This window comes from Spermophilus citellus (genome assembly GCF_964194105.1).
Source record: "Spermophilus citellus genome assembly, chromosome: 3".
Classification (NCBI taxonomy): Eukaryota; Metazoa; Chordata; class Mammalia; order Rodentia; family Sciuridae; genus Spermophilus; species Spermophilus citellus.
This window is the reverse complement of record NC_138184.1, coordinates 134,222,883-134,236,580: the sequence shown is the minus strand read 5'-3', so window position 1 is coordinate 134,236,580 and position 13,698 is coordinate 134,222,883. Positions and strand designations below refer to the sequence as shown.

The window sequence follows — 13,698 nt, the reverse complement described above, 5'->3', positions numbered from 1 at the left end:
CAGGAGGATGATTGGTGAGTAGACTGCTCCCCCAGGATGGATAGCATTTTACTTATGGAATCTCATTAGACTAGGTATGAAAATGTTAATGATATGCTCATTTCAAATGACTCAATTATTAATATGGAAAAAATACTTGCTCAGGACCACAATCCTTTAGAAAGACCTTGGAGAGAGGGGAGAACAGAAAGTCAAGTCATCAAGCTGGAATAAAATGTAGTTCAAACATTTTTTGAAGAAAAAAGAGAAAATCTTGCATTTTGTGTACATGATTGCTTTATTTTTTACAAATATCCTGTTAAAAAATCTTGTTTGTATCCATAGATTTGGTTTCCAGGGACATAAGATCTTTTAAATTTTCATTTCCTAAAATATTTCACCAAACATTTATTTCTCAGGAGCAAGGTATTTTGGATGGGGGGGCAGGGAGATTGTTTGAGAAACTCTGACTTAAATGAAGTTAAATGGAGCTTCTTTTGTTGCAGAACTTCCCAGAGTCTTGAACATGCTGACATGCACTACGAAAAAGCAAACATGGATGCAGCCCCTCCCTTTCAGCACCTCCTTTTCACAGCATCCAATGAGATCAGTGTTCCTCAAGAACACATTTTTTAAAAGTGTTATTTTAGAAGAATAATGCTGGAACCACATATAGAAGACTTTTTCTATTTATGTTCCTGGGAGGGAAAAAGAGGGCAGGATAAGTTGGTTCTCTGAAAGGTCTATTTTTGTAAACAATGAACCAGAAATGCAAGATAAGCTTTTTGGTCTGACAACTGGGCATCTCCTTATGAGTCAGTAAAGACTTTTCCTAGAGAAAAATCCCATGATATAGTTAAGTTGTGGGCCATTAGAGGGCTCTGTAGGCGTGATAGATCTCTATTTTCAATACCAGGACACACTGAGAGAATCACTATGTGATGACACTGGGTGGTGTGAAGATGACACTCTGACACTTAGAGTGAGCTATACCCAGACTGGGTGCACTTCAACCATTACATTTGGAGCAAACAGCAGGATTAACACAAATACTTTTTTTTCTCCATTAAGTTCTTGATAAAAATAGCAAACTGGAGATATAAACTCATCTTCTAAATGTAGGGCAATTCAATTAGAAAAAATTAATATTAAAACTTAAAGGGATCATTGAATATGAATGTTCTCTGGGTAAACCCTTTTCAGATACCTCTCAGCTTTCTAGTTCTTGGTACTTCTTTGTGGTTAGCAACTCATGTTCTCCACACATTGATTGCTATTTATTCCCTTTTACCCATTCATCAGTATACTGCCAGACACATTATATCAAGATAATGCAATCCATTCACTTATAACATGTAGCTTGGCATATAGTATGATCAACACATCTAATAGTGTAAGCACATTAATGTATCCAACAGTCCTAAATAAGGAACATTTTTAGTCATACTATGTTTTAATATTATAGATATAAATGGACAATCAAATGTACCCTTGGCTTAGTTGGAAGAAATCTGTTAATTCACTGTGATAGTTTGTGAATGAGGAAATTTTACCACAGATTTGTACCATGAGAAATCCTGATTACCTGAAACCACTGTGGTTCCCACAGTGGGGTCCCAAGACCAGCGGCATCAGCACCAATAGAAAGCTTGTTAAAAATGTAAGCTCCTGTCCCCACTCCAGACCTGATGAATCAGGAAGTCTGCTGGATTGGCTTAAACAAAACAAAATGGCTATTTATAGCTGTAGATGAACAAGCCAACTAAGGAGATTGTTAAAACATTTCAGGAAAAGACAGGGTCAGCATATTCTTAAATAAAGCTAGATTATCTCACTAAATAAGCCAGAAAGGAGACTGAAATACAAATCCTGCTTCGCTTCCTCTCTTTACATCTTGACATGAGATGAGTGTCATTTAGTCAATGGAAACACTTCACGTTGTAGTCTGGGGTCCAACTGCTGGAGCTAAGTTCCTTTGCAGATTCAGAAAAAACTACAGAAAACCCTTTCTGTCTCCTTATATCTCCTTCTCATATTTAAAGAAAATGTATCAACATTCAAATGTAGAATCCTCAAATGCAACCCCATAACAATGTCTCTGGATGTTGTTTTTTTTTGTTGTTGTTGTTGTTGTTTTTTTTCCAAATTTGGTCAGCAACCAGCAACCAGTGCTGGTAGAGAGGTGTCCTGGGGTGTGTCACAAAGTGCTAGCAAAGCTCAGAGGGGGCGGTTTCACCAGTGATTTGTGTCCTGATAGGAGAAGTAGCTGGAGAATGGATGTTTCCATTTGGAAAGATACTTCCTCTCCCTTCCCCAACTCTTTAACTTCTTCTGTCACTGTCATGCAGCAATAAAAGCAAAAGTTAATGTTCCCAGAAGTACTTAGGAACCTCTCTAGGCATTTGTAATTTTCAAAAGTGCTTTGTTTCTTTTTCTCCCACCATCAAGGGTCCTTATCTAGGTGCCTGTAAACCTCAAATAAAAAACATTTAAAAAGAAAGAACACTCTGAACCTCATTGTCACTTCAGAACTAGTCTATGTGTCATGTTCTTGCCACTTCAGTTGCCTCATCTTCTAAATGCAGATGTCATTACTGAGTACACAGGCTTCAAGAGGACCACCATCTCTACTAGTGATGGAATTGAGAGGATGCTCCTGGAGGGTCCAAGTAAAAGTACCTGGGTAAGAGCATAATTCCCCTAAAGCATTCTCAATGTGAAAATCATGTAGCAAAAGAGAATAGTAGCAAAGAAAAGGGGACAGTGCAACTTAGAAATCATTGCTGCTAAAGATTGATGTCAGAGCAAATGGCAAGAGCTGGGTAAGATCATGTGCCCTAGCATAGTCATCCCTGGAGACATCTGTGTATCTACAGATAGAATTTGCCCATGCATCAGTCAACATACAATTCCCCCTCTCAAAGGAGCTGCTAAACCACACTGCAAACTCTAGTTAGCTCATCAAATTCAGCATCCTGTAAAAACAACCTAAGAAGGAAACCACATCTCAGAAACCAATGCACCCATTGACAAATGCCTCAAAAGGGATAATAAATAATGATTTTTCTACTGCATCACTCCTGAGTTCAACTTTCTGACCTTCTTGTTATTGCTACTATACCTGAGAGGTGACTAAAACTGGGATATTAAACATAACGTTATTATTGATGTACTTGACAATTACAGTATTATTGTTAGCACCTCTAACAAAATGTAAATATAGTAGGGACAGGTCTTCAGATAGCTATACTTGGGACATGTGTACCCAGGCATCTTTCCAAACAGTGTGAACCCTAATATTCCCATTTGCTGAGTCATAGAAATGATAGAAGTTGAATGGCAGAAGACTTAAAATTATTCAGTCTTCTAATTTTATTTTCCTATTCTCTACTAGGAGTCATTATAAAAGAAATAATAGAAGACGCAAATATAAATTAGTTTATATACAGATATTCACTGAAATGCTGGGGAAGTAATAGAAAAATTGGAAGCCACCTGTGGCCAACAATTAGGGGTTGGTATATCCAATGATAGAATAGTAGGCTTAAATAAATTTCTGCAAAGACATTATTGTGACATAAAATCATGCTCAATATATATAAGTAGCAATCAAGATTACATAACAATACAATACTCAGGGTGGAGGAAAGACTAAAATGGTCCAAAGTACATTAGTGGGTATATCACAGTGACATGATTTTAGTGATTATGAAAATTCTTCCTGTTTTTTCAATATTTTTCTAATTTTCTATAATAAGTACAATGTTCTTAGTATAAAAAACGAGAACATTCATATACTGTACATTTCCCTTATAAGAAAGCTTTAGACATACAAAGTAATTAAAACAAACCAACATGACAAGTAAATTCATATTGCTGATTATATTGTCTGCCACTTGTTCTACAGCTGACCTCCGAGAGTCCCTCCACCATGATACTTTCATGGGCATGCCAGTTCTGTATAGGCACTCACCTGGGAAGGTGTTGTCACATTGATTTCTGGAACAAAGTTGTCCTCAAAGAAGTTGATGATGTTCTCCTGCTGCAGATCCTTTGTTGGGGTGACTTTAGGCAGAGGTGGGACAGGAGGTCCTTTTCTTGTCTAGAAACATTGAATATAAACATTAAAGCAGCTAAATAGGACAAGCAAGACGGGCAGATATGTCACACGAACAGAACTCGATGGACAAACTGATCTCAAATGGAAACTTGGACCTGGATATAGATATAAGCCTAACTAATTGAAGAAAAGAATGCAAGATGTCTCTGATGGCTCTTTGGGCACTGACACACTATGGTCCAGTAAGAAAAACCCAGGCTGTGAGAGTCTGTTCATCTCAACACAAACACTCCATGCAGAGATACAGGGCCCGCAAGGTTTAAACTAAGCCAACATCTTCTGTGATCTAAACTGAAAATTATTTCTCATTTCAGCGATAACTTAGAGTTTCAAAACTAAAACCAAGCAAGCTTTTTATTAGAATCACTGAGATCAACTATAGGCAGTTTCCATTTCACTTTCTGCTCCAGGATTTTGAAATAAGAACTGAAGATTGGTTGTATATATCTTCTTATGACTTTCCTTGGTTTTAACCATATTCATGAATACTTGAACTGGGCTGGGAATTCAAATTTTCCTACAGGCCTTTTATTTTCACCCAAAGTAGAAAAAATAAAGATGGGAATTGTCCTGTTTGGTTACTTTCACCTAGCCCTTACTGTTTCTTTCAATCATTTGATACACACAGTTTTATTGAGTGGCTACTTATGCACAATAAACTGTGAGTAATACAAAAATGTGAAATGATACATAAACTTAACTGCTTTTCTTGGCAGTACTTGCTCCAAGTACAACCTAAAGCATTAAAAAGAAGGCGGAATGTGAGATTAAATGAACCTTTGGGAAAAAATAATAATAATTCTTATTTTTTTTTCTTTTCTTTTTTGCAGTGCTTGGTCTCAACCTCAAGTCCTCATGCATGCTGGGCAAGTGTTCTACCACTAAGCCACATCCCTAGCCCATGAGTGGTAGGCTTCTGAGAGCAAGATAGGATAGAAGAAAAGCACAAGCTAGCCTGAGGAAGATGAGAATGTGGCAAGAAGTCTCAGAGGTTCAAACAAAAAGCATGGGAAGAAATATAAAAGTCAAATAAGAGAACTGGATTTCTCAGCGGTAATTACAATGCCTACTGCCTCACAGCTCAGTTTTCCTAGTTGGAAACATCTCTTAATGGCCCAGCACCAGAGAATGGGCCATGAAGTCACCTCACATGAGTTTTATTCCCCCAGTGTGTGTGATCTCCTACCTGTGAAGGCGACCTGGGCCGTGCTGGTGCAGGGGACGCAGGCGCTAGTGTATGATTGGGACTGGCTGTGGGGCTTGGCAAGGGTGAAGCCTCCTCCGGTGGTGAAGGTGTCTTTGCAATGCGGAGAGGACCTGAATCACTGGATGAACATAGGGGATTAAGCAAGGGGCCTTCTGAGAAACAGGTCTCATTTGATCAGAGATTCTCCATGCCAGGGAACTCCTGAAACTTAACAGGTACTGGTACCCTACTCCCTACTTCCAGGGTTATTCTGGTTATTAGTAACAGAATGGTGATAACTGGTACCATTAACTGTCCACTCTTAGCCAGACCCAATGCATATATTATTTATTATCTTCAAAACAGCTATGTGCTATTGTCCCCACTTTATAGATATGGAAAGTGGGGTGCAGAAGGTTCGGAAAAAATAACCTAAAAGCTCTCAGCAATATAGTGATTCTGAATTTAGGTCTTAGTAATGTAAATCTCTTGTTCTTCTCACTATACTAAACAGACTAAAGATTCTTCCAAACATCAGCTGAGTTAATTTAACCAGTTTCACTTTATACCTCCAAAAGAATTTTGGCATATCAAAATCTATAAAAATAACTACTCATAAAATGATAAATTTCATATTCAAAGGCACCTTAGGAGAATATTAATAAATCTTTTGTAGAAGTGTGCTTTCTGATAATATTTGGAAATAAATTCAGTAATTATTTTTCTCTATACCTTATAAAACAGTGACTCAACTCAGACCCCTTGAAATGTGCAAACAAACCATGTGATGGGCAAGATTCAGTGATGTTTGTTGAGAACCCACCATGTTTGTGGAACTAAGCCAGATGCTTAGAAACAGCTAAATGCAATGAAGAAGATGACATTTGGGACACATCTTACTCTAAGAATTTCTAAAGTCTACAGCTAGAAGGAACAGAATCTGTACCCTAAAATTAACAAGCACAAACACAACAGCATGGTCTACATGTTTAAGGGCCTTTAGAGAATAGACATGCCACATGATTGGGGCCACCTGCCAACAATCATGGCTTCTGATGGGAAACACAGCCCCAGTCTAGGCTCCAAAGAGATTCCACCGAGTTCACTCACCACCTCATTCTGTAGAGGAATGTTGGAAAAAAATGAAAGGAACATTTGTTAAGTGGTCATGACCCCACTTTCTCCTTACTTTATCTGATTCAGCAACACTGAAATTTTCCATGAATTGTTTTTCTCATTTCCATTTAAGGAAGCAAGCCTTAATTATTTTTTAATATACTTCATTTTAAAATATCCAAAAATCATTTTGATATTCCTGTTCTAATCCTTCCTTTGTTTCTAATCCAATATTGTAATCACCATATTGAAACATGAACTCTGCCCTTTTCAAGGCAATGTTCTTTCCCTTAGAGAACTTGGGATAGCAGCTTTAGCAGGCACCAAAATTTTGAATTCAAGAATAGAAAATGAGAAAACTAGTTATCTCCAGAGGAATCCAGACACTGGCATATGTAGATGTTTGTGTATGACTATGTGTATTTCCAAAAATGCAACTATATGATTGTTTGCATTGATTGATACTAAAATTGCAAACATAGAATGTCAGGACTGCATTTTACCTTAGAAACTATTGCAGTCAGTGGTATCATATTTTGTCTAATGATTTTAAAATAAATGAAATATTTAGGCTGAGAGTTTACTAGATTTACTCAAAGAAAGCAAAGCAAGATAACAGCAGAATCATAAAACTAAAAGCAGGATCTTCAGACTTCTAGTCTAAGACTTGCTAATCTGCATTCTCTGAGTAGCCAGTGCCTGAGAAGGATGAAAAAAAGGAACTCTCATACATTGCTGGTGGGACTGCAAATTGGTGCAGCCAATATGGAAAGCAGTATGGAGATTCCTTGGAAATCTTGGAATAGAGCCCCCATTTAACCCAGCTATCCCTCTCCTCAGACTATACCCAAAGGACTTAAAAACAGCATATTACTGGGACACAGCCACATCAATGCTTATAGCAGCACAATTCACAGTAGCTAAACTGTGGAGCCAACCTAGATGCCCTTCAGTGGATGAATGGATAAAAAAAAGTGTGGTATATATACACAATGGAATTTTACTCAGCAATAAAAGAGAATAAAATCATGGCATTTGCATGTCAATGGATGGCACTGAAGAAGATAATGCTAAGTGAAGTTAGCCAATCCCCCCAAAACAAATGTGAATGCTTTCTCTGATATAAGGAGGCTGACTCATAGTGGGGTAGGGAGGGGGAGCATGGGAGGAATAGATGAATTCTAGATAGAGCAGAGGGGTGAGAGGGAAAGGAGGAGGCAGGGGATTAGCAAGGATGGTGGAATGTGATGGACATCATTATCCACAGTACATGTTTAAAGACACAAATCGGGTGTCAACAAACTTTATATACAAACAGAGATATGAAAAATTGTGGTATATAAGTGTAATAAGAATTGTAATGCAAAAAAACAAAGTACATGTATAAATACATGAATTAGTGTGAACATACTTTATATACAAAGACATGAAAAGTTATGCTTTATATGTGTAATAAGAATTGTAGTGCATTCCGCTGTTGTGTATTTAAAAAAATAAAATCACAGGAGAGAGTTAGTGTGAGGCCAAACCTGGCATACAAACAATAACTATATGCAATGAGATAACAGAACAGTGTTTGCCAGATCAGTCACAGCAGAGTATGAAAAGGTGAGGCCTCACCTACTTCTTTCTTTGCCCAAAATGCATTCATCATAGATGTCAGCGCCAATGATAAGAATCATCAGTAGGTGTCAGGAGTTTGGACAATTCCCTTCTCTTCCAGAGAAAGTAATGAGTGGGCAAGTAGATTATTTATTTATTTCAACTGCTCTCAGGGCCTATATTAAGTAGAGAGGCAGCTAGTGATTGTCTTCTGTGACAATAAGAACCCTCATGGGGCAGCCAAAGACCAGAAGTAAGTGTAAAAGCACAGAAATGAGGTGAGTATTAGCCTCTTCATGGCAAGGCTAACATGCTGGTCTACAGACGGCAGAAATTTCAACAAGTAGCATGATGAACGTACATACAAGAACTCAGCTCTGGCCTACCTGGGAGCTCCTTGGATGGTGAAGGCCTTGTCAGCGTGCTGGTCACCCAATTTTGTCATCACTTCATACAGTTTGTGGCAGAGCTAAGGGGACAGAGGCCACTTGTCTATTAGCTGAACATTATCCTCATGCAAACCCAGGATATTTTCCCAGGGGAAAAACATTATCTATTGAGAAACTAAGAATCTTATGAGAGTTAGGGTAGTCTCAGGACCACTGAAATTCTGCCTATAGCTCCACTTTAAAATCCACATCAAAACTCAAACGAACTAAACATAAATAGATTTAAAATATCAAAACATATTTTCTCATCATTTTACAGAGCAGATAACAAAAGCTTACTATTTAAACTTATTCTACTAGAAATAATCACATCTACCCTTTGAGCTACGGAAATATCAATCAAGAACAGAACTGCTCTCTGAATATTTTGAGACCCATTTTTCATCATCTTAAAGTAGCACTTGACATTCCAACTTCATAAGCTGACCGAAAAGGAAAAAGAGATTGTGAGGCTGTAACAAATCTTTCAAAAGTGTAAAGAACTATGTGGTCACTACAAACAACTGCAAACATTACAGAGTAATAACACACTGCCACAGGAAACCCTCCCTTTACTTTGCATTCCATTTGTAAAAATAATTATCATTACTCACCACTGCAATTTCCTTGTGAAACTTGGCCTCAAGGCTGGAGACATTTTTGAAAGTATTAACATAAAATCCAACTCGTCTACCATGTGGAAATACAAAGAGAGATAAGAGAAGGAGAGAGTAGTTAGCAAAATCAGATTTACAATGGCAATGAAACATATGAAAACCAGGTGTTCTTATTTTGAGTAACATTGGATGAAATGAAAATACTTAAAGTATACCCAACTTTACCTCATCTGTTAATAAACAAAAAAAAAACCTTTTTGGTACCTAGCATGGCCTCCTCTGAAGTTCAGTTACAACCATAGGACAGTGGCTTTCAAACTTCAATGTGCATCAGAACCACTTGGAGCACTTGCTTCTGATTCAGCAGGGGGTGGAGACTGAGAATGTACACTTCCAACAAGTTTCTAGGAGATGCTCATGTCTCTGATACAGAGACAACACTTTTGGACCACCATCCTGATAATTTGTTTGTATTTTAGGTATAAATATTTAAAGGTTTCAAGATCGAGGTTATTCTTCATTTTTATAAAACAAATGGTTTTGGAATGCATTGTACTCCATGTATGTATAATATGTCAAAATATACTCTATTAGTAGGGCACAGTGGTGCACACCTTTAATCCCAGTGGCTCAGGAGGCTGAGACAGGAGGATCACACGTTCAATGGTAAGGTACTAAGCAACTGAGTGAAACCCTATCTCTAAATAAAACACAAAATAGGGCTGGAGATGTGGCTCAGTGGTCGAGTGCCCCTGAGTTCAATCCCTGGTACCAAAAACAAAACAAAACACTCTATTGTCATGTATATCTAAAAACAATAAATTAAAAAGATAGAAATGGTCTAGTATCAGTATTATATATTTGTACTCCCAACTCTGTGTAATGGGAAATAACAAAACCCATAAATTAATCCTAATTGTTCAGTAAAAGTAAGAGCATACTATTATTGAGCAAATAAAAACACAAGCTGCATATCAGCAATGTTTCAAATATGTTTGTGAAGGGAAGCCATTGGGGGAATATCTGAGTCCCCCAGTTCTCATTTTTAAGACCCTAACAGTAAGTGTATCAGCCAGATGTGGATTCAGCCCCATTCCCCCATGATACCTCTGTCTCTAAGGTATCTCTGGACCCTATATTAATAAACTCAATCCTACTGAATACATCTGACAAAATTATTACATTTTTGTTTCAATGACATTCTTAAAATGAACCCCAGTATCCTGACTATTTAATTAGATTCTAAATCTCAATTCTGAATCAAGTAAGGACTTTGGTACAGAAACTATAGATAGATCTAATAGTGGACCAAGTTATATTCAAAGATTTTATAATGTGGCTGGGTAATAAAATGTGCCTATATACAGTAGGCACCCATCTTATATAGAAAATTAGATAAAAGGACAGAAAATAATGAAACTCTTGTGATTGAGTCACACCTTGCTTGAGTAGGATATCCATAAGCTGAGGAGGATGAAGGCTCCCTCCTGATCAGAGACAACAGAAACCGTTGCCACCTAGGTAATTTTATATACTGCCTAACTTAATTTTCCTAAGCATGTCCCAAGGCAGTGATCACCATCGACCAGGAAAACTAAGCTTAGCAAAGAAAGAATAACTGGTCAAAGTTATGTCATTAGTATGTGGGGAATCAGTATTTGAAAACAAAAGGAAGAAAATGCAATAGAAAAAAAAACATGAACTGCTTGACAAGAAAAATATGATATGTCAAGAGCTTTATAATGTTTTGAACAACCAATAAAAAAAAACTGAAAAAAAGAAGTGCTGTTTAGCATGGATTTTGATATTCCATCAAACCCTGTGCTTAAATTACATGGTTTAGAATAAAAGCTTAAAGTTCAATTTAGATATTCAGAAACTAAATAATAATTGGGTAGTAAATCCATCCCACCAGAAGAATTTCTTCTTTTGTGACTAATACTGTACCTTAAATTCCTACTTAATCTTAGTTTCTTATACCCACAATCATTGTGTGACCCTCATTTCATATTTTTCTTTTAACTTATTTCAAATCACAGACGTATTCATATATGTAAGTATATACAGTTGGCTCTCTAATTCCATGGATTCTGCAACCTCTGATTGAACCACAGATAAAAAATATTACCAAAAAAAAAACCCATTTGCACTGAATATATACAGATGTTTCTTTGTTCCCTAAAAAATATAGCATATATATATATATATATATATATATATATATATATATATATATATATAATTGTAATTGTATTAGGAATCATACATAATCTAGAGATGAATTAACATATATGGGAGGAAATATGTAGGTAATATACAAACAATGCCATTTTATATAACATACTTGAGTATACATGGATTTTCATATCTGCAGAGGGTCCTGGAACCTGTTCCCCACAGATACCAAGCACAACTATAGATATTTACATATGTGCATATACAAATGCATATAGGCATACATTAATAAGGAAAATACTGGCACAGTGTGTTCAGGAAATAGTTAAGTACTCAGAAGTGTCAGACCAGAGGTGGAGAATGACAGTCTAGTAAGATAGAAGGTTCTTAGGTTGGCCCTTGCCAACCCATAAAACATGTTTATTTACAGGCATGGGCAGTGCTTAGACATGTTTCAGACATTTTTTTTTTTGTTGTTGTTGTTACTGGGAGTGAATCAAGGAGTGCTTAACCACTAAGCTACAAGACACAAGACACACCCCCAGATCCTTTTTTTTTTTTTTTTTTAAGAGACAGAGTCTTATTAAGTTACTTAGAGCCTTGCTAAGTTGCTGAGGCTAGCTTTGAATTTGCAATCTTCCTGCCTCAGCCTCTCAAGATGCTGGGATTACAGACATGTGCCACCACTTCTGGCCAACATGTTTCAGATAGAGGAAAGAAGAGGGATTGTACCTGGATTTGAGGACCAACATGGCAGTTTGGTGGGAAACTGAGCAAAGGTAACCCCTTTAATCCTTATAACTCGTTGTATTCTTGCAAAGAAATCTTCCTGGGGCACTTTGAGTTGGCAATCCATGACCCAGCCTGGAACTCTAATCAACCAAGACTGTTCTTAACACCTTTCCCGCTTCAATCCCTCATCAAAGGACTTATCCAGTTCTGGGAGCATGTACAGTGGTAGGCTCAGGAGGCTTCATGAACTTACAATACAGTTGGTGAAGCACCCAGAGGGGCTTATTAATGGACATACACTCTATTCACACAATGGAATTATATTGAAAGAGAAAGACAGAAATTACAAAACCATACATGAAAGTTAAGTACCACAAAAATCCAACTATATGTCAAAAAATAGGTAGATATGGCAAACAGCTAAAAGCACCAAGAGGAGAGGGAGTAACAGGCTCTGTGCAAGCTGAAAACATCTGCTGGAGAGGTCAAACAGGCTGCCCAAAAGGATGGGTCAGAATTAAGTAAAGGTTAAGTACAAATGGGAGAGAGAATATTGTTGAAGTTGACTAGAAAACACAGGTTTTTTTTTTCCATTGTGATAAACAAAGCCCTGATATATACCCATGATTAAAACTTTGTGCACAATTTTATAATTTTCTTGGAATATGTTTCTTGCATGTATATGCTGGTGAAAGGAATGGACAACAGAATTTTGATCTGACAAACTATTCCCGCCAGGCTGGGCCATTTACACCCTTGACTTTGAATATGACCTTATATATAAGGTATACAATGGTATGCAACATTTATAAATTTGTTACCTAAAAGTTGACATCTCACCAACTTTTGCACTTATATTCCTATAACTAAGGATAACACTTTTTTATCTATTGACCATTTGTATTTCTCCTTTTTGTGAATCCCCTATTCATATTTCTAGCTTTTTAATCATTGATTCGCAAGGACTTTTCTATTAAGTGTTGGAATGTGGATACGTTTAGCAAAATATAAATCCCTACTCCTCTATGTTTAAATTTTGTTTCCTAATATACAGTATAACTTATTATATCAATTATTATTTAGAGAAATAATTGGTACAACAACAGAAATGCTTTATTCAGAATAACTAAACAAGTATCTATGTTTTTGTAATACAATATTTCCTTGTAGAATTTAGAAATTAACTAGTATGATTTACTTATATTTATATTCAATATTTGTGAAGTAGTTTATCATATAGTGATTTTCTCTAATTTATGAAATCAGAGACTCTTTCAAAATAGGGATTGTTTTTGACTAGGTCACTAACATAGCCCCAGCACCTAATAGAGCACCTGTTATATAGCAGTGAATAATCCACAGATGAATGGGTGGATGGATGGATGAATGAATGAATGAATGAATGAATGGATAAATGAATGAAAAATCCAAGAAATAATAAACTTGGCACCTGTTTCACTGAAACTTCTGGCCTATAAAAGACTAGTGTCACCAGCAGTGAAATATACATACACAAAGTGTACCAGACTCTGGATTTTGATATTACCTGCTTGGAAGACTTATTTCATAAGTTCTTCATCAACAAGGGACTGTGAGACACTACCAGGTCACCAAAGAACTTCTCTGTAGCATCACTAGACCCCTTATGATTAGCTGTCAAAATTGACTTAATTTATTTATTAGATATTTCCTTTTCCTTGGATCCAGTGGGAAGAATTGACAGCTGAGCTTATCACAGCCTCA

At 36.8% G+C, this 13,698-nt stretch overlaps 1 protein-coding gene across 2 annotated transcripts in view; it reads right to left on the bottom strand.

Moving 5' to 3' along the window:
- AMPH (amphiphysin) overlaps positions 1-13,698 on the bottom strand; it is a 217,876-nt gene that overhangs the window by 60,391 nt on the left and 143,787 nt on the right. For both annotated transcript variants that reach the window (XM_081287269.1, XM_081287268.1), the window contains exons 8-11: positions 9,046-9,121; positions 8,390-8,472; positions 5,286-5,424; positions 3,953-4,081 (exon numbers count right to left, since the gene is read on the bottom strand). In XM_081287269.1, the coding sequence (XP_081143395.1) occupies positions 3,953-4,081; positions 5,286-5,424; positions 8,390-8,472; positions 9,046-9,121 (427 nt within the window). The remainder of the gene's footprint in view (positions 1-3,952; positions 4,082-5,285; positions 5,425-8,389; positions 8,473-9,045; positions 9,122-13,698) is intronic.